The 21,769-nt window shown below is 44.1% G+C and overlaps 1 protein-coding gene across 1 annotated transcript in view; it reads left to right on the forward strand.

The window, feature by feature from the left end:
- Positions 1–2,862: 2,862 nt before the first annotated feature.
- The window catches only part of GABRA4 (gamma-aminobutyric acid type A receptor subunit alpha4), a 104,646-nt gene continuing 85,739 nt past the window's right edge, over positions 2,863–21,769 (forward strand). The window contains exons 1-2 of the mRNA XM_053256649.1: positions 2,863–3,429; positions 3,661–3,779. Of these exons, the coding sequence (XP_053112624.1) occupies positions 3,347–3,429; positions 3,661–3,779 (202 nt within the window). The 5' untranslated portion in view covers positions 2,863–3,346. The remainder of the gene's footprint in view (positions 3,430–3,660; positions 3,780–21,769) is intronic.

Consider the following 21,769-nt stretch of genomic DNA (forward strand, 5'->3'; position numbering starts at 1 on the left):
TTCAGTCTTTAAAAAAGTAATATAGAATCTTATGTAACAATTTTAGGTACCATTTGGTGGTCTTTTAAAAATTATTATTTTGGTGGATTTCTCTATACCATTACAATTTTGTAGATTCCAACTTTTTGAATGTTGAGGGTTCAAACGACCTACAAAGTTCGCAGACCCAAACTCTGAGGAAATCTTGTGCCATTATAGCTCAATGAAGCCTCTATATCCAGACACTTTGGCATTCCACTGCCCCACCCCCTGCCAGTTTCCTAGTCATACACAAAACAGCATACTCTGTATCTGCTCCATGTATAGAAGGCCAGTACACAGGTTCAGTTTCAACATGAATGCAGGTACAGTCCTTCACACAAAAACATATACGAATGTATCAATGTCTGTGCACTCATACAACATAATGTCTGAATAGGGCTAAAGGGCGAACCTTTCTAAAGGGCGCCCCCCCGTCATTCCCCAAAGAACTGCCTATGAGTCCCACTGCCACAGCCACACTCCTCTTTCCCCTGGGCTGGCACCTGGGTGACAGACTTGCTGATCCACAGATACCTGGTCCATGGGACTGGAAATCTCACTGAACAATCGTGAATAACACTGCTACCTTCATTGTGGGGGTAGTGAATATAGACTGTGTGCAGAACACTGCATGGGAAGAGACCAAATCCACGTGAAACTTGCTAGATAGCTAAAATGTTAATACACCCCATTTGAGTGGGTTGACCAGCACTCTGTGTAAACTCAAACAGGTAATTTGTTTTAAAGAATCGCTCATTGAGATGGAGTCCTTTGAAAGACAAACCAGTGGTGACAAAATTAAGTTGATTTCAAGAGCAGCCTTAATTGTGTATATGCATTCTTTATCTAAAAGATTCAGGAGGGCACCTTTGTAAGAACAAGATCTGAAGTACAATCTGGAAGAATTCAAGGGTACAGAGAGCACTGAAGCTAATCAGATTCCGTTTCACTGGTTGGAAACATGATATGCTACAAGTAATGAATAAAGTGCCTGATGCGTACAGGCTGGTGGTGATGTACAAATATTGGATGTGAGTCATTTAAAGTTTCTACCTCTACACCAAGGGGACCTTGATGATCTGGATACAGTTTCCATACGGGCCGGCCTTTCATTCAAAAGACCCCAGCCATACAAGCTGGATGAAACATTTCTGCCTAGAGAAATTGAACAAGCTCTGACTGAGCTGAAATATTTCTAAATAGATCTTGGGAAGTGGTGCCTAATCCCTTGGAGCTAGTGTGATAGAAATTATTTGGGTCACCAAAATCTGGCTTGATCATCATGGGGAATGTTTGGAATGCACATCTCTGTCTGCTCCCCTTTCTGTGGCTTTGACATCTCTGTGTTTAGTGCCCAGGGATAATTAGCTTGTTTGCATCGATTTGGTGGGGACTGCACTGCTTTTAACATTGCCGTACTGTTACAGTCTTCCTTCAGCCCCCTCCTCTTTAATTTTATGTTGGTTCCCTGTAGGCAGAAACCGCCTTGTAACCCAGCCTCCCCTCACTGAAGGAACAAATGTGTTAAACGCAGCTCTTTATTTTCCCTCCGGTTTTGGTTTAGTAGTCCCCCCTCCCCTCTTTCTCTCTCTCAACAAAAGACAATCAAGACAAATGAAGACTTCATCACCATGATCACAGCCAGGACATCTGGGAGGAACGGGAAAGACAGAGACACACAGATACAGCAGAGGGACCAGAAAGGAGCTGTGACAGCAGGTCTGCGTCATTCCGGGATATAGAGTTTCGATGAAGTGAACATGGTGGTGTCACTCGTTAGCAATGAGGCTTGATAATAATGACACAGAAAAGGGTCCCTCTATGGCGACTGTGATCAGGAAGGTGGAAGATAGAAGAGGGGCGTGCACACGTAATTGTGTGTGCTCCAGCATGATCCAGACTTCGCGAAATGCTACTCCTTGCCACTTGTTAGGTGTGTTTGCCTCTTCCTGCTCACAGACAATTCTTGAGGGAAACTAATTGTTTTAAACCCACTTTATGCAAGGTGGTAGTAGTAGGTGGTTCTCTGCTGCTGCAGCTGACCAGAGCTTAATTTTTAAGAAGAGGTGCCAGGGCTCTAGCCGGCCCATAAGTCATTGCCTCCTCTGCCCTGGAAGCCTTTCCCACTAATCCAAGATACAGAAGGTTGGCTGAGGCTGTATCCAATAGAGAGGAAACAGCACTCTCTTTGCATGCTCAGATACACTCCTTCCCAGTTTTTGCATTGCATATGTTCCAGGACTTGACATGATTTAAAAAACAAAACAAAAACTGTCTTAGTGGAAGTTTCACAAGAAGCCCTGAGTAGGATCCTTTTGAAATTCTTCAGTTGTAAAAGAAAGGGCTCTGCACTTTAAACCCGTTTGCAAGGCCAGCTTCTCGACTTGGAAGTCCTTTCAACGCGATGGGGACGCAGAGGTGCAGATCCCTCCGTATTCCATAAGCAATCGAGGGAGTCCCTCCCTCCGTTTACTGAACTCCCCCTGCCAAACCTAATAACCCATATCTCCTCCCAAGTATTTTTCCTTCCACTTCCCCGCCAAAAAATGTAAGTGAGCAGTTGCTCCTCAAGCTTTCCCTGCACCCTTGATGGGGAGGTGTTTGTAGTAGTTCCTCGAAAGGCGCTCTGCATATGCTCAAGAGGCGCGCACTTACAAATATGTAATCGCTTGACATGTTTCGGGATGGAGTGGCGCAAATGCTGCCTTCCCTCCCAAATCGTGCTAGAGAGGTCAGGTAAACACAAACCTAGCCGGAAAGGGGCAGTCTGCCCAACCTCTAGCAACAAGCACCCCTCCCTGGCGAAGTAGTGGGGCGGGGACAGGCGGAGGGAAGAAGGAAGGGGCCGAGGCCAGAGGAAGAGGTGGGGTTTGGAAGCCTGTTGCCCCCAAGAGAATGAATGAGGAGGACTCGTGGGCGCGCTCTCTTGCGGAGGCGCCACGCCGCTGAGGAGCCCCGGAGATGTAGCACCGGTGCCCGCGCGGTTGGCCCCAGCGATCGGGGCCCAAACCCAGCCCAAGCTCGCCCCCTCACCACCTCCTCCTCCTCCTCCTCCCCCTCCCTTCTCGTCGCTCTTTCCATTGGCGTGCGCCGAGCTCCCTCGCTCGCTCTCCAGGCAGGCGAAGCGGGCGTGCGGCTGGCAGTGCGTGTGCGCCGGCGGTGGCTCCGCTTCCCTCCCTCTCTCTTCTCCACCCCGCTCCACTCCTCCATCTCCTCCTCCCCCTCCCGCGCCTCTCCTCCTTCAGCGGCTGTGTGATCTCTTCTCTGGACAAGGCGTTTAGTGACGGGGGAACGTGCAACCAGGCTTAAAGTATGGCAAGCAAAGATGGTTTCTGCCAAGGAGCCAGCGATCGCTATGTCTTCGGGTCTCTCTGTCACCTTCATACACTTCTTGTGCCTGACGACCTGGTGAGTAGTAGCAGGACACCCCCGCCCTCCAATTCCCTTGCACCCTTACCTGATGCCTTGCGTCTGGGGGGCTGGAAAACAGGCATGTGAGGTGATGGAGAGTTGCGGGGACGAAATCAAAGCTAGCCCGGTTTTCTCCCTTCTTCCGGGGCTCCCGCCCCCCCATTTCTTCGCCTCTCTTCTCTCTTCCCCCCTAATGTTGTGCTTTGCCATGTGTGCTCCGCCTTGCAGCTTCACCGTGCTCCCGGGACAGCTCAAAAAGGAAGAGAAATTATGGCCGGAGAATTTCACACGCATCCTGGACCGTCTCCTGGATGGTTATGACAACAGGCTGCGTCCTGGATTTGGGGGTATGCTTACTGTGTACGGTCCCTGCTGTCTGTGATGAGTCTGCCTGTGTGTCTTGTCTGTGGGGGAAATTCGCCTAGGTATGCCTTTCAAAACACAAACCAAAGTAATGATGATTTATTGTTGACAAATCGTAGGCATGTTGAGCCACCTGCCTTCCCTCCAGCTTTCCAAAATCTGATCACTTGGAGGAGGAGGAGGAGGAGGAAGGGGGTACAGGTGAAATATACTTAGATCCTGCTGATTCCCCCCTCCCCCACCATTCCACATTGTGGCACCCAAACCTGAGCCTCCTATGCCTGGAAATGGCAGAGCCACCCACTGGTTCTAGCACAATTGCTAAGACCAGTTTCCTGGGTGCTTGCTTGGCTTTCAGCAGCCATCCATCAAAATTCCACTACATGTACCATGCAGGGAAGAAGTTTTGCCACCTCCTTCTAGTCAAACTCGTACACCTTTGGTGATCTGACCACTGGCAAGCAAGGAACTGCTGGACAGGTTCCATGTCAATTTTTGGACTCCAACCCCCCCCCCCCCGAGTCTGCCACTGTTAAGTAGAGAAAACAGGGATGTTGCAAGCCACTGTGTTCCGCCCGCCCCCCACTTCTCCCATCTGTGGACCATGTACATTGTGAGAGGAGAGAAGCTGGGAGTTGCTTGCCTGGATCCTGCCACTTTGGGGGCAGCAATCACTTGGCATTCTGTCAAAGGAGAGCAAGTGCAGCTGCTGCTTCTCTATTAAAAACACACCCGCACACTCCAGCACTCCAGCAGCGACAATGGGAGTGTGTGTATGTGTGTGGGATAAATAGATAGATAAATAAGCTTGAAATCTTGCACCTGCATTTGACTTGAGCTTGGCAACAATGTTCAAATTAAAAGTCCCATCTCTTACAGACTATAGGAGCAGAAAGTATAAATGCTCCTTCTTTGATAACATGTCTTTGCACTCTATTTGATCTGGAAAGATTACATAACTCCAGCACCTGGATCCTCCTGATTTCCTAAATAGCATTTCCTCCTGGTTTGATTTAACCTTTGTCTGTCCCCCAGGTCAGTTACACTTGTTCATTGTTTTGATTTAGCAGGTTTGGGGGCTGAATTCTGTGTCAATCCAAGGTCAGATTTGTGGGCGGACGTATATTGTCCCTACTTTCCAGGAGGTTCTCAAGGTTCTCAAAATCCTAGAGAGTTAGTAGGGTCAACTGCACTGACCTGTCCTTCTCCTTTCATGATAAAGTTTTGAGGTTTGTTCTCAGCTTTTCCATTATTTCTGGAGATGGGTATATGTCAAAGTGTAGGATGAAGTGATGGAGATATTTCTGTGCAGTCAGCATTGAGCAAAGACTTTGCCTAGTCTTGTTCTGTGAAAACATTGTGCTTCTTTCCTTAAGTGCTTTCTTTAGACATGTGATACACCTACGCTGGCATCTATGCCAGCAATTTCCATATATGCTGTTACCCAGCGCAGGCATAAACTTAATAGGAAGCAACTTGGCACTGTCAGTGTCTGCTTTATTTAGACATTATTTTGTGGAATGGGGCTTTTTGTGAGCTCTGTTTAAGAATACGAAGTGTAGATGAAACTAACTTATCAAAGCAACAGATCAGATACCATTAGTTACAATAATGATCTTTTACAGTTTGACTTTTCTATGTGTGTGTGTGTGTGTGTGTGTGTGTGTGTGTGTGATGTTATCTATCTATCTATCTATCTATTTCCTAGGTGTGTGCATGAAGATGTTGTCTGATCATAAATATATTAGCTTCTCAGTGGGTTCATGAGTTACGTGATTTTTTTTACCAACTTCTGGAAGTGTAAGATTGTGAACACATTTGAGTTAAACAGAGTTCTTTATAAAAAAGAATGGAAAGATGGTTGATTTTCCATAGCCAGGATCCAAAGAACTGTGCCACTAGTGGCACACACTGAAGAAGGCTTGGGCTTGTGGTTCCTGAAGAGCCATTCCCTATGTCACATGGCAAACTCCTTTTGAAAATAAAGAGAGTTTCAAAACTCTCGTGGGGTCTGAGCTGTCAATGACTGACTAGGAGAGAGATCTTGGGGTCCTGGTGGAGAGCTTGTTGAAAGTGTCGACTCAGTGCACAGCAGCTGGGAAAAAGGCTAATTTCATGCTAGGGATTATTAGGAGGGGGATTGAAAATAAAAATGCTAATATTATAATGCCCTTATACAAATCTGTGGTGCAGCCACATTTGGAGTATTGTGTATAATTCTGGTCACTGTATCTTAAGAAGGACATTGTAGAACTGGAAAAGGTACAGAAGAGTGCAACTCTTCAAGATGATCAGGGGCCTGGAGCACCTTCCTTATGAGGCAAGGCTACAGCATGTGGGGTTTTTTAGTTTGGAAAAGAGGCAATTAGAGGAGACATGGCAGAGGTGTATAAAATTATGCATGGAGTAGAGAGAAATTCTTGTTCCTCTCTCACAACACTAGAACCAGGGTTCATCCCAGAGGTGTATAAAATTATGCATGGAATAGAGAGAAATTCTTGTTCCTCTCTCACAACACTAGAACCAGGGTTCATCCCATGAAATGGAAAGTTAGGAAATTTGATTGATTGATTGATTAAGTGCCATCAAGTCAGTGTCAACTCTTAGCGACCACATAGATAGATTCTCTCCAGGATGATGTCTTCAACTTGGCCTTTAAGGTCTCTCAGTGGTGCATTCATTGCTGTCGTAATTGAGTCCATCTACCTTGCTGCTGGTCATCCTCTTCTTCTCTTTCCTTCAACTTTCCCCAGCATTATGGACTTCTCAAGGGAGCTGGATCTTTGCATAATGTGTCCAAAGTATGATCATTTGAGCCTGGTCATTTGTGCCTTGAGTGAAAATTCTGGATTGATTTGTTCTATGATCAATTTGTTTGTTTTCCTTGGTGTCCATGGTATCCTCAAAAGTCTTCTCCAACACCAACGTTCAAAAGCGTCAATTCTTTTGTTAGGAAATGTAGGACCGACAGAAGGAAGTACTTTTTTGCACAGCACATAATTAATCTATGGAATTCTCTGCCATGGGATGTAGTGATGGCCCCTAGCTTGGGTGGCTTTAAAGGGGGCTTAGACAAATTCATGGAGAACAGGTCTATCAGTGGCTGCTAGTCTGGTGCCTATAGGCCACCTCCAGCCTCAGAGGCAAGATGCCTGTAAATACCAGTTGCAGGAGAGCAATAGCAGGGGAGGGGGCATGCCTTTATCTCTTGCCTGTGGGCTTCTCAGAGGCATTTGGTGGGCCACTGTGTGAAACAGGATGCTGGACTAGATAGGCCTTGGGCCTGATCCAGCAGGGCTGTTCTTATGTTCTTATAAAAGCATTTTGTGATATGGCATAGGAATCTGCTGCACAGAGGAAAATGTCAAAAATTCAACTGAGCACAATTTCTTAGGCACACTTCTATCAGTTATACAGGTCCTTGCCTGTATGTGGAACAAAAGCATCTTTGTGTATGCATACAGAAGATTTTAAAAAATAATTCAGAGAGATATTGGCCTACTCACAAAGTATTGTTATCACTTCAGACACACGCCTGTTGAACAACAGGGGGTTACAAACAGTTGCAATTCCCCAAGAGCTCAAAATCTTGGGTTTGTAGACTCTTCATACCCAAGAACTTAAATTTGTTGTCTCCTGTGGATTTGTTTTTCTACAAGTCTTTGAGGAATAACAGCTGAAGAGGGCTGAAAAAGGGGTGGGGGGTATGGATTTTTAAAAAACAAAAATTATGACATTATTTGTCTGAGCGACTAAAAATTTTCCATTCACAATTTATTTTGTTATTAAATTTAATTCAAACTCTTACATTGCTGAGAATAAAGTATTTAAAATATGTGTGGAATGAACAGGTATATAATAAATGACTAGCCCATCACCAATGTGTGTCACACTAACTAAGGTTGGTCCATTTTAAGATATTATCTCACCTCTTTGTATCTCTTAATCAGCATGTCGTAGTCAACTGAAAAGCAGGAAAGTAGAGTTTCTAAATGAATAAATTTAAATTTAGCATCTCGTCCAGAATCATCTCTAATTCAGCTGCCAGCTTATGAGACATTTAAAAATGCAGTTAAAACCCCAGTTATCTGAATTCAAGATGGCAATCCTCATCAGATTTACAGTGAGTAACCCTGTTGAATATAAAGGGACTTACTTCTGTGTAAGCATGCCTTTTAGGACTGGGCTGTTGGTTATCTGTCCTTCACACATACATTCAGCATGGTGGGAAATGCTTCATCATTCTGTGATCCTATGAGACCTATCCATGCAATCAATTCTGCTCACATGGTCACGTTATTCACATCGTCTAAGGGAACCATGCTGAAGTGGATCCCATGCATTACAAACTATATATGACTTCAGCTCTTCAGATGGCTGGGGTTCTTACACTCATTGAACTAAAATATATCCATGTGGGTTATCTGTTGGTTGGATAACCCAAGGTTTAGATGGATAAGGCTGTAATTATGTAGAGGTAGAATTGATATTGGCAGATAGAGAAACTGTGGGCTAGTAAGTAATCAAAGTGTGCCGTCAAGTCGATTTTGACTCCTGGCGCCCACGGAGCCCTGTGGTTTTCTTTGGTAGAATACAGGAGGGGTTTACCATTGCCTCCACACAGTATGAGATGATGCCTTTCAGCATCTTCCTATATTGCTGCTGCCCGATATAGTACCAGTGGGGATCTGAACCGGTAACCTTCTGCTTGTTAGTAAAGCATTTCTCTGCTGTGCCATTAGGTGTTATTTTAAGCTGCATGTCTATATATGTAATGTGTGAATGATGCAAATGTGTTTAGAAACACTTTTATTATATGGATGCATTCATCCAAGAGTGCTTACAGCTCCCTGTTGAGTGTGCAATTGATGGTCAACCCAAGTTAGTTGTCATAGAATTGCAGGACGGCTCTGTGGCTTCCTGCTGAGGGAAAACTGGGTTTGCTGCCATTTTGCTTGTGAAGCAGCTTCACAACTTGTAGTCCTGGAAAACTAAGGTTCATCAAATGGGATTTAATGTGTGTTCACATTTGGAATTGAAGGAAAATCTAGAGAAAGCATATAATGGGAAAGAAAGCCTTTTAAATCCAAGTTGGCTATTAGTTCGCTGTTTTGTTTCTTCCTCTAGCTCAGCTAGAGGGTGAATGGTTTTAACCTTTTGAAGCATCTAAGAAATGGACTGAACAATATATTCTGATTTTTGAAGATAGTGTCTAGCTCTGTGTTCCTTTTTTTTGTAGCTTTCAGCTGAACTGGTGAGAACTCCTTTTATAGTTTAATCACACAGTTGTGGGCAAAGGTGGGGTTTCCCCCCTCCCTGGGTGTGTGTGTGTGTCCTTTATTTATTTATTTATTTACAGCACCCAACCCAAATGGCTCTAGATGGTTTATTACTCAGAGTAATAGTATTTGATTAATCATTAAAATATTTACTATCCAAATCAAGTATTATCTTTCTTTCTGGGCTTGGAATTTTTTGCTGATAAATATTTATGATAAAAGTGACTCATTTTTTTTAGAAGTGGGTCATTCACCAGTGAATGCATAGTAAACAAATGTCAGGGAGGACGGTAAAATTCACTGAGAGAGGAAAGATTAATGTTAAAGTTATGTTGCATGTCAACAAGGAACAGAATACTTAATATGAGAACTGACTCCCTATCCCAGCACATCTAGGAACATAGGAAGCTGCCTTATACTTAGTCAGACCAAGCTCAGTATTGTCCACCCAGACTGGCAGCGGCTTCTCCAAGGTTACAGGCAGGAGTCTCTCTCAGCCCTATCTTGGAGATGCAGGGAGCGAACTTGGAACCTAGATGCTCTTCCCAGTGCAGCCCATTAGGAGTGTGCATGGAACCGTCTGGCCCGGTTCGGTTTGTGGCCGGACTGGCCTCGAATGGAACCGGGCCAGTTTGGTCCAGCACCCAGCAAACCCTGCTGGCGGCCAAAATGGTGGCCGCTCACCTTTACGGAGGCCCAAAAGGGCCAAAAAGGGCCATTGACCTGGCCGTGGCGGTGATGAGGGAGGCCGGCTGGGGGAGAGGGAACACTCGTCGACCCCCCCCCCCGCAGCTACAACAAGCCCCCCAAAGGGGCTACAGGTACTTACTTTTAATTTAAATTTTTTTAAAAAAAGAAAAGTTTGCGGACCGACCGGACTGGCAGTTCGGTTCTGGTCTGGACGGAACCGTGTGTGTGTGTGTTCAGTTCGATCACGAACCCCTGGACCGAACCGTCGGACCGCGGACTGCCGGACTGGTTCTGCACATCCCTACTGCCCATCCCCTAAGGGGAATTTCTTACAGTGCTCAGGTATGCAGTCTCCTATTCAAATACAACCAGGGTGGACTCTCCTTAGCAAAGGGGAAAATTCATGCTTGCTACCACAAGACCAGCTCTCTTCTAGCTTCAGAGAAGTCCTGTACAGATTTCACAGAGGCTGGGTTGATATTGTCAAATTTTGCTGTGTAACCTGTGAATGTTGTTACATTGCTATATGTAGAATCTGGTTTCCCATCAACATTTCCTTGACAAACTTTTTTATTTCAAAATTATTCATCATATTTCCAAAATTTATATTCTAACAGAGCGAAGAGGCACCTTTTAAAAATGGTGATTTTCTTTATTTAGCTGTGGGAGAGCAACTGGCCCTCTCCATCCCCAGCACAGCACCCCTCTAGTGGCTGTTGCTGGTGTCTATCTTATATATATCTTATATATATATATTTTAGATTGTGAGCCCTTTGGGGACAGGGAGCTTATTTATATCTAGGTAAACCACTTTGGGAACTTTTGTTGAAAAGCGGTATATAAAAATTCATTGTCACATTCCTATTCTTAGTCCAAAGAGCTCCCAAAATAGATAATATTTAAAAACTTAGCAACACCATAAAACTAACATAGGAAAATTACATCCAGTAATGAGTAAAGTAATTAGCAGAGATTCATAAAACAGCCAGTCCCAAATTAGCCCCATCTCCCTATGTGACTCAAAAACCTTCCTAAATAAAAAGGTCTTAACCAGAGATGAGATGGCCAGATGGACTTCCCTGGGTAGGCAGGTCTATAGGAAGGGTGTCATAATAGAATAGAAATGCTCAGGGTTTGGTCGTCAGCTTCCTCCAGTCATGGAGGCACCCAAAGCAGGTTCTCAACCGAGGATCAGAAGACATGAAGAGGGAATATATGGGAGGGGAAAAATGCTTCCCAAAGTAGCTGCCCCATTCCCATTAATCTTCCCCTTAGATGGATCAACTCCTCTTAGTGAATTGTTGTGGAAAGCTATTTTAAAGGTTATCAACATGTTTAATAAGCAGCTAATTAAAAAAGAGAGCCAGTGTTGAGTTCTTAAGGCTCTGTAGATTTATTTAAAAGGAACAGCCTTGAGGGGAGTAGGAGAGGCTTCTAGTGAGTGGTATCTTTTCTGTTCCCTATGGCTTTCTGTCCCCCCATGAGGCCTTCAGTCTCAATATCTTTTCTAGGGCCTGTTGATAGCTAGGGTCTGCCAATATCTAGTAAGCGTCAATTCTCTTTAAACATGTACTGGTATCTCACATATCAATGACACTGCCTCAGATAAAATGTTCCACATCTCTTGCTAAACACCCTGAGCATGATACGGACAAAGTTAAACACTTTTGACTTCCATGGATTTCAAAAGGAGAAGTTGAGCATATGGTTAATCTTACTCTTGATATGAATGGAACTTTACTGTGTTCACATTGCTGCCATGCTCCTTTTGAGCATTAAATGAAATCGGGTTTATTCAACGAATAAGCATTTTGCTTTCTAGAATAAGTAATTTTGGCTTGTGACAAAGGTTTACAGCTATGAAGGATCTCAAAACTTAGGACTTCAGTTGTCTGCTAATGCTGAGATGTTGTCTGTGCCCTCTCCCCCACCGTGAATGATGCAACCTTTCCTTACCAATACTGTACTTTGTGGTGGGGTTTTCCTGGAGAGGGAAAGTGAGAATCCTATTAGCTTCCTGAGTATTTCCTAAGTTGGGCTGCATTCAGATAAAGGGAATTCTCTTTGGCTTAGGTGGAAACTGTATCATTCATGATATTGATTCAGATGTTTAAAATTAGCCTTGATTGTCACACTCCTTGGCAGGGAAAAGGCTACTCATATTGGAAGGTACTACGAACCTGCTCTTTGGAAGGGGTTTCTTTTTCAAAGTTTTGTGAAAATCTTGACTAATATCTCTGCATTTGGAAATGTCTTTACTACCACCAGATCCCTATGGATGATTTCTGCTCCAAAGTAGGAATCCTCACTGGACAGAGTCCTTGGGAGGACATAACCCAAGGCAGACCCCAGCAACAGGTTCTTCCCACCCTACCTAATTTCCATACCTTTTCAAACTAATAATGTTACTTGAATGTCTTGGCATTTGGAGCTTTTATTGAGTATGTGGAAGAATTACACACACACACACACACACACTGTTCTTATTGTTAGGCACACATAAGAACAGCCCTGCTGGATCAGGCACAAGGCCCATCTAATCCAGCACCCAGAACGTCACCACCACAGGTTAAGAAGTCCAGATAGAAATATATTTTATTGAATACAATGAAGAGGCTTGACTCTGTCATGTTAATGAGGGGGTTCCCATGTGATTTGAGTGTTTAGATGGATATATGTCCAGGCTCAATGCTTTGCTGTGCTATAATGACTATCTGGCTATGGCTGTGGTAGACAGGGATAGGGAAGGGAAACGGGGGTGTTTGGGTTGCTTGGCAGGAAGAGTAAGGAATCGGACAAAGGTCAGGGAATGCAAGTGGGTGGGGTCAGTACAAGAACCTGCCAGGAGAAGGGAGATAGAAGGAGAATGAACCCCAAAGCTGGTGAAAGCTCCAGAGGAGGAGGTGAAGGTGGAGAAGAGAGGGACTAAGAAAGTTGGGGGAAAGGAGGAGAGAGAGACCAGTAGTAAGAATAAGCAGGAAGAGAGATGGCTTACTGGAGGGAACCCTGAGAGAGCTTGGGGGAAAAGAGGGAGAGGGGAACAGGTTAGGGATTGGCAGATGGCAGGAGCCAGCCCCAAGAGAGGGCAGAAAAGGATGAGCATAGAGATTGGGAGAAGGCAAGCATGAAGCCTGAGGGAGCTCATATGAAGAAGTAAAGAGGGCCCAGTTAGGAGGCTTGGCAGTGGGCCAAGAAGGGGAAGGAAAGACACCCGGGTGAACTCAGGTGAGGGAAGCTGAAGGGGCTGGGCAGGTGAACTAGCAGGAGACTGGAGGTGAAAATTAGAGGAAACCTGAAAGAGTTTGGGCAGAGGAGGAAGGAGAGCCCAGTTAGGAGCACTGAGAGTGGAAAGGAGCTTTACCTTGACAGCGTTCAGGTAAGGAAATGAGAGAAGGGCTTATCTGGAGATCCAGCAGAGGGTGCAAATGAGAATTTAATTAGATTAAATAATTTAAGTCTAGATGGTTCACTCTGGCCTGGCCTTAGCTCAGGAGAAGCATCACAACCAGAGATCCGATTTGTGTCAGGCAAGTCTCCCAATAGTCCCAAGAAATGATTAGAATCTTTCTTAATGAGCAAAAGCTTTATTTCAGAACTCACCACAATCTAGAGTAGGAAATAGCGAAGCAGTGATATACAGCCGGCTAAAGGACCAACCTGACTTCCAGTGGAGATTCTGAAGAAGGACCCCTTTACAGTCTAACACAATTATTTTATATCCCTCCTATGGTCGTAGTTGTTTACTCTTTTCTCATTGGATCCCTCACATGGCTGCAAGCATTTTACATGACTAGCCCCCAAAGAATTTCCCAGAATTTATGTTTCACTTCATCAACCTGCAGGATGTCTATGCCCCCCCACCCCAGTAGCCATGTTGAAATCCTCCTAATGTTTAGCATTAGCCTATGTTACTTCACTTCCTGTTCGTATCACTTATGAAATTTCCCAGCACAGAAAGTAGCAACTTACTGTAATATCACTCTAAAAACCAGAGGCCTACCTTTTTAATATCTCTATCCAAGCCTATGCAAAGTTTGGTCAAGTTAAAGTTCTCCTTATCACTAGCTATTGCCAATATGCTTCTAACAACAGAAATTGTGCAATAAAATTTCCAACAGGAAGAACAGAGGGGAAGAACATAGCAAGTGGAGAGAGGACCAGCTTGAAGAAATTGACTGGAGAAAGGGAAATGGCTTATTTTATTTAAGGATTTTATGCTAATGATGGGGGAATTTTGAGAACTAACGAGTGTGAGAGGGAAACACTCCCTGTGCTGCTGGAGGCCACCAAGGAGAGCAGTGTCTGTGGTGTTGTGTTTCTAGTGTCCGGTGACAAAGAATGGGAGGAACAAAAGGGTTGCATGAGCAAGTTTAGTGGAGATACCCAATGGGTGTCGCTGACTGGTGGATTCAGCTAGAGGCTGCCTTCCTGGTCTCTGACTCCCCATGGAAGAACGTTTTTAGATCTAATAAAACTTTCTAGTCTAGCCTAACAAGTCACAAGTACACATCTACATATACATTCATGGGGAAGGGAAAGAGAGTTCAGGAGAGGCAAAGATTCTTGGGAGGAGGGGAAGGAAAAGAAGGCTCCATATACAACCTATCCAAATGAAGGAAGAAGAAACTGGGTTCTCTGTGATGAAGTTGGGGTGCGGGCAACAGTCTTGGGATGGATCCCAATGACAGTGCAATTTGGGGCTTTTGGGCTGACTGTTTCATAGAGAAAAAAGATGCTTCTGGAAGTGAAGGCTGCGTGTAAGAGTGAGGCTTCTAGGTTAATGGTTACGTGTGGAAACGTGTAGCTGAAAATAATGGGGTTTGAGGTTAGCTATTACTGAATGATGGACTGACTATCCTGAAGATAGTCTGAATGTTGACTTTAAGGATTTTGCCCTGTTAGTTTTTGGGATTAGGATAATCTGGGATGGGTGACTGAGGGCTAAAGTGTCAGGGTCAGTCATTCAAATGGAAAAAGAAGAATCCTGGTTGCCTTGCTCTTTAAGTCTTCAGGATGGCCAAAATTTAAGTATTGAGCTGCCCCTATCAGACTGCCCTAAGATGTGGAGCAGATGTGAAGCTCCTTCCTTATCTGGTCTTCCTAGGATGATCTTGGCTACAGTGGTAAACACTGTCTCATTCCTGGATCTTCTCAAACACAGGTCAAGCCAGGCTAGGCACCTCTGTAGGGGTGCCAGGTGGCTGTACAGGACCCCATAATAAATTGACACTTAAATGATAGGTCTGTGTGGTAGTAACAGGCATGTTGTGACCTGTGGGCTACAGCAATGAGTCCACTTCCCAGCTTCATTTTGAGATTGACTGTTTATTGATTTCTTTCAAAGATACAAGTGTGTGTATGTACACACACATGTATACACACATGTACACACACACACACACACACACACACACACACACACAGCCTTTCAAGCCAGCAATCTGCCAGCACTATTACTCTGGGCCCATAGCCTTCATGTGTTGGTGGCAGATCAGCTCTCGCAGGAACCACTCATGTAGAAGGGGGCCATGGAGGGAAGTTTGCTGAGTGGTCACTCCTTGGAACCTGGAGCCAGCCCTTCTTGCATGTTTTCTGTTAAATTAGACTTAACTTTGCAGCTTCCTTTCTACACCCATTTGTTAATATCGAGCATGGATGCTGGTTCCAAGTGCCGCTTATCCTCCAGGTTATATCTCCAATGTTCACAGAATTTGTGGTTTAAAGTAGGGCATTTTCAGTGATGATTCCTTAGCTATGTGATTAGGAAAGTCCACCGGAGCTCCTCTCTGTTTATATTCAAAAGTAAGGTAAAAGCTCTTTGATTTTTGGAGGAGAGGTCTATCAACGGCTACTAGTCGGAGGGCTGTGGGCCACCTCCAGCCTCTAAGGCAGGATGCCTCTGAGTACAAGTTGTAGGGGAGTGACAGCAGGAGGGAGGGCATGTCCTCCTGCCTGTGGCTTCCGGCGGCATCTCGTGGGCCACTGTGCGAAACAGGATGCTGGACTAGATGGGCCTTGGGCCTGATCCAGCAGGGCTGTTCTTATGTTCTTATGATTTGGGAGGGCTTTTCTGAATATGAACCTATCAGTTATGTACATATGAATGTTTACTGCCTTCTGGATTTACAGTGTATTTTTGTAGTATGTTATCGTATTTTGGATGCCATTTTAGTAGTCTGAGGTATTGATGATTCTGTCCAGTTTTTAATTCAAGCTCACTTTGGATTTCCAATGATGAATGGAAAAGTGGAATATAAATATAAGTAGCAGACAGGAAAAAACCAGGCCGAGAAGTCCTCAGAATTGCCATATGTGTGAGGTTGGAGAAAGCTAATAAATATTGGTTCATTTTCAAATTACTTGCAAATAGATAAAAAGCACCTTGACAGAAAATATTCTGTGTTTGATATGTAGCAGAAGCCATCATCAAAATTTGTGGGAGTTCATCGCACCAAGGAGGGATTTATTGGTGAGGAGGGCTCACATAGATAGGAATTATGTACACAGATTTATAGACTGAGCCTTGAAAACCTACCATAATGTATCAGCAGTAACTCACTGATTGGCCATATCTCAGCAGTAGAAGTACCTTTGCTATTCCTCTTCATTTTACAATTGCAACACTGTAGTCTTTCAATCATTTTTTAAGGTAAAGAAAAAGCACACAGATGTCTAGGTCATGAGAACATAAGAATAGCCTGGCTGCATCAGACCCAAGACCCATCTAGTCCAGCATTCTGTTTCACACAGTGGCTCACCAGATGCCGCTGGAAGTCTACAGGCAGGAGTTGAGGACATGCCTCCCTCCTGATGTCACTCCCCTGCAACTGGTACTCAGAGGCATCCTATAGCCCTCCATAGAGTAGCCAATGATAGACCTCTTCTCCATGAAGTTATCCAAACCCCATTTAAAGCCATCCAGGTTGTTGGCTGTCACCGCATCTTGTGGCAGAAAATTCCACAAGTTGATTATGCATTGTGTGAAAAAGTACTTCCATTTGTTGGTCCTAGATTTCATGGCAATCAATTTCATGGGATGACCCATGGTTCTAGCGTTATGTGAGAGGAGAAGAATTTCTCTCTTTCCACTTTCTCCACACCATGCATGATTTTATAGACCTCTATCATGTCCCCTCCCAATTGTATTTTTACTAAACTAATAGCCCCAGGTGTTGTAGCCTTGCCTCATAAGAAAGGTGCTCTAGGCCCCTGATCATCTTGGTTGCCCTCTTCTGCACCTTTTCCAGTTCTACAATGCCCTTTTTTAGATGTGATGACCAGAATTGTATGCAGTACTCCAGGTGTGGCTGCACCATCGTCTTGCATAAAGGCATTATAATATTAGCAGTTTTATTTTCAATCCCCTCCCTAATGATCCCTAGCATGGAATTGGCCCTTATCACAGCGGCCACACATTGAGTCAACACTTTCAACGAGCTGTCCACCATGACCCCAAGATCCCTCTCCTGGTCAGTCGCCGACAGCTCAGATCCCATCAGCGTATACTTGAAGCTGGGATTTTTCGTCCCAATGTGCATCACTTTACCTTTACATTTGACAACATTGAATTGCATTTGCCGCTTTGTTGCCCACTCCCCCAGTTTGGAGAGATCCTTTTGGGATTTCCATTTGGGATTTCACTAACTGAGAGAGTTTGGTATTATCTTCAAATTTGGCCACCTTGCTGCTTACCCCTACTTCTAGATCATTCATGAATAAATTAAAAAGCACCAGTCCTAGTACAGATCGCTGGGGGACCCCACTTCTTGCTTCCCTCCATTGTGAAAACTCTCCATTTATTCCTACCCTCTGTTCCCTGTCTTTCAACCAGTTAGTAATCCACACATGTACTTGTCCCCTTATCCCATGACTTCTAAATTTTCTCAGGAGTCTTTGGTGAGGAACTTTGTCGAAAGCTCTTTGGAAGTCCAGGTATACTATGTCAACTGGATCACCTTGATCCACACACTTGTTGACACTCTCCAAAAGGTTTGTGAGGCAAGATTTACCTTTGCAGAAGCCATGCTGGTTCTCTCCCAGCAGGGCCTCTTGTTCTATGTGCTTTACAATTTTATCTTTGAGGATGCTTTCCATCAGTTTGCCTGGAACAGACATTAAGCTAACTGGCCTGTAATTTCCCTGATCACCCCTGGATCCCTTTTTGAATATCAGTGTTACATTGGCTACTTTCCAGTCCTCTGGTACAGAACCTGAGTGCAGGGATAAGTTACATATTTTAGCAAGGAGGTCGGCAGTTTCACATTTGAGTTTGTTGAGGCCTCTTGGATGGATGCCATCCACCCCAGCTATTTGTTAGTTTACATTTTTTCCAGACAGTTTAGAACATCATCTCTTGTCACTTCTATCTGACTCAGTTCTTTAGCCTCCATCCCCGAAAAGCCTGGTTCAGGAACAGGTATAAGCTCAGTATCCTCTGCCATGAAGACGGACGTAAAGAACCCATTTAGCTTCTCTGCAACCTCCATATCCTCCTTAATAATACCTTTCACTCCCTCATTGTCTAATGCCAACTGCCTCTCTGGCAGGTTCCCTGCATCTGATGTATTTAAAGAAGTTTTTGTTATTCCTCTTGATGCTTTTAGCTAAATGTTCCTCAAACTCTCTTTTCTCCTCACTTATTTGTAGCTTGCATTTCTTTTCCCAGAGTTTGTTTTCCTTGTTTTCATGTGGGCAGAGCTTCCAATTCCAGAAGGAAGTCTTCTTCCCTTTTATGGCTTCCTTGATGGTACCTGTTAGCTATGCTGGTCTAGTTAGCATATGAGCCTATCTTATTTAGCTTAGCATATGACCGGATCTTGGACAGGCACCCATTGTTAGCCTTTTACTGTTTATACAGTGTTCTACTGAAAGTGGTTGTAGAAAACAATGGAAAGCATAGAGCCAGTAGAATTAACCAGCCCTTGTTTTTCCTTCCTGTAGGAGTAAAACTGAGACAGAATGCGTTAAAGACTGTGTTGTGTGATTTAAGGAAAAAGACTGTGTTGTGTGATTTAAGCTTGAAATCCCGCTCTTAAATTACAGCAGAGTATACCGTTGGGTTGACATATTGGTGGAACAAGACATTTGGTAGGATCATTTTTGATATGTACAAGAAGAATAAGAAAATGCACATATTATATTTTAAGCAAAACACACTGAGCAATTCAGAGAGCAAACTGAGAGCGAACTGATGCTCAAGCAATAGTTCTGTGTGGTAGTAACAGGCTTTTTGTGAGCAACAAGTTCACTGTCGATCTTTCTTTTGAGACTTACTGTTCATTTAATTTGTTTCAATATTTCAAGTATAAACAAACGCACTACATCCTGCCTTTCAAGCCAGCAGTCTACCGGCACTATTCCCCCTTTTGTCTGGCTCTTTCGCTTTTCCACTCCTCAGCCCTGGAAAGGCTACCAAAACAACACAGCTATAAAACCCAGCCTTTGTTATGCTGATATATGCCCCCAGCCCCGTAGCTATTTATTTGTTATTTCTATGTGTAAACCACCCTGAGCCCTTTTTGGAAGGGCAGTATGGAAATCAAATAAATAAATAAAAAATAAAAGTAGTCAATTTTCCTTACCTAAAGTCACTCAGGCTGTTCACACAACTGAAAACTGGGTAGGACAATTGTCCCACCCAGGTGTGGGAGCTGTGCGTTCCCAATTTCCCATCCTATTCAGGACATATGTCCTACCTGGCAGCATCCTACCCACCTTTCATACCCAGCATTTGACCAGGGTAGGAGGAAAAGCTGTCCTGCCCAACTCCTGTCTCCCACACAATCACTTCTCCCACCTCCTACCTAGTTGTTTGCTTCCATTGAATCTAAAAGCAGGAGCGTGCACTACTCCCAAACAGTTTTTGGTTGTGTGAATAGCCTCACTGTCTGACACCCTGACTAATTGATTGCATACATTAATAGGGTCTGCAGGGATTCAGTAAGAGCCCTTGGGGAATTCCCCAAGTCCTCTTGTGCTTGCTCTGTTGCGCAAGAGCTCTAATACTTCCAAGTGCTGTCCATGCTCTGGAAACACTCTGCAAGAGCAGAAATATGTCAATGACCCTCAGCAACATGTCTGTGCTCTTACAGAGCACTGCCTGAGTGCAGATGTGCTCCGAAGTATTAGTGCTCTTGTGCAATAGCATGAGTGGAAGAGGACCGGGGGAGTTGCAAGAGGGCCCCCACTGCATCCCCACAGACCCTACTAACACACATGCTTAGGAACATAGGAAACTGCCTTATACTGAGTCAGACCATAGGCCCATCTAGCTCAGTATTGTCTACACAGACTGTCAATGGCTTCTCCAAGGTTGGAGGCAGGAATCTCTCTCAATACTATCTTGGAGAAGCCAGGGAGGGAACTTGAAACCTTCCGAGAGTGGTGCCATCCCCTGAGGGGAATATCTTACAGTGCTCACACTTCTAGTTTCCCTTTCATATGCAACCGGGGCAGACCCTGCTTAGCTAAGGGGACAAGTCATGCTTGCTTCCACAAGACCAGCACTCCTTGATTAGTCAGGATATCAGCCCCCAATTCAAATATCTTCACAGTCACAAACTCACTTGTTATGTCAATGATCTCTAAAATGTGATGGTAATAATACAGGGTCTACTTTCCTGGGTTGTTCTAAGGAGTACTTTGAAAACCTGAAATGAGAGCAGGGGGAGGGATAGAGAGAGGATGAAGAAGAAGAAGAAGAAGAAAAAGAATAGGCTACTCTATAACTGTCATTTCTAATATCTTTGTACCTGCTACAAGGCAAATGTAGATGCTAGCCTAGAGAAACTCCAGGTATCTAGTTGCTGAGTTCTTTATTTCTTTGGTTGGCAAGATGTTTTTAAGTCTTATTAAGTCACAATCAGAAGTGTTCTCAGGCTGGATTTGGTGGCTGTTCTTCACAGATACTGGTTAAAGGATACAGTCCTGACACGACTTACAAGTTTGAATTCTCTTCAATGGGATTTACAAGCTTGTAAGTATTATGCAGATGGCTGCCTTAATCTTTAACATGCTGTTTTAATTGTTACTAATTTAATGCAACAGCATAACTTATCCACTCCCACTTATCACTAGAATTTGCTGTCCTTTCAGTCTGTGGAAGAAAATGATTAGAGAGACAGTAACGATGCTTACGTCTTCATATATAAAAACCCTGTAATTTCTAAGTGAAGGATCTGGGACAAAAAGGGGGATTGGCTCATGAAAACCACCTTAACACATAAACTTGAATTTGTGTTCTTTCTTAGCAGCTGTGCTGCATTAGATAGAGATGAACTTAAGACACTAAAGAGGTGGATTCAAAATTCCCTGAGCTAGCCCAGGCCTTAAGGAGAACATGTTTCAGTTGCTATGGAAACTATGCCACAGATTATTTCCTGCCTGGTTAAATAGTATCCATCCTGGTCTTTTTGTGATAGTGTAAGCCCCTCCTCTTAAGGAGCAGGCGGTTTCAATTGAATTGAATCCACCTGCTCCATGGCTGCACAATTCCCTAAACTGACTTTTTGAAATAAATTTAGTAACAAATAAAATATGAGTGAAATTAAATATTTTCTTTTCTTAAATCAGAACACAATTTTAAACCAGATTAAATTACATTACATAAACAGTAATCTTGCTGCTATTATACCATAGCCCTCAATTCTACAAAAGGGATAAGAAAATACTCAGTACTCTGCAGTACCCCTGAGGATGCATTATGGTAGCAAGCCACCCACTTCACAGCAGAGGTGTGCATGAACTGAGCTTTGTGCACTGGTTCAGCGCCAAACCGATTCAGATGAGGTCCGAATCAGTTTGGCGCAGTGGGGAGCAGAGCGGCGCGCGGGATCTCTAAAAAAGAGGAGAGCAGGATCTTACACGCAGATGCCCTGTATGTGCCAGCACTGTGTGCGGGATCTTCTGTACTCTGCAAGCAGGGACTTGTGTTTTTTATTTCTGTACCATGCCTAGCACATATCAGACACATTATAAATAATAAACCAGCAGGAATACATGTGAAG

The sequence above is a fragment of the Hemicordylus capensis genome, chromosome 5, assembly GCF_027244095.1.
Source record: "Hemicordylus capensis ecotype Gifberg chromosome 5, rHemCap1.1.pri, whole genome shotgun sequence".
Lineage (NCBI taxonomy): Eukaryota > Metazoa > Chordata > Lepidosauria > Squamata > Cordylidae > Hemicordylus > Hemicordylus capensis.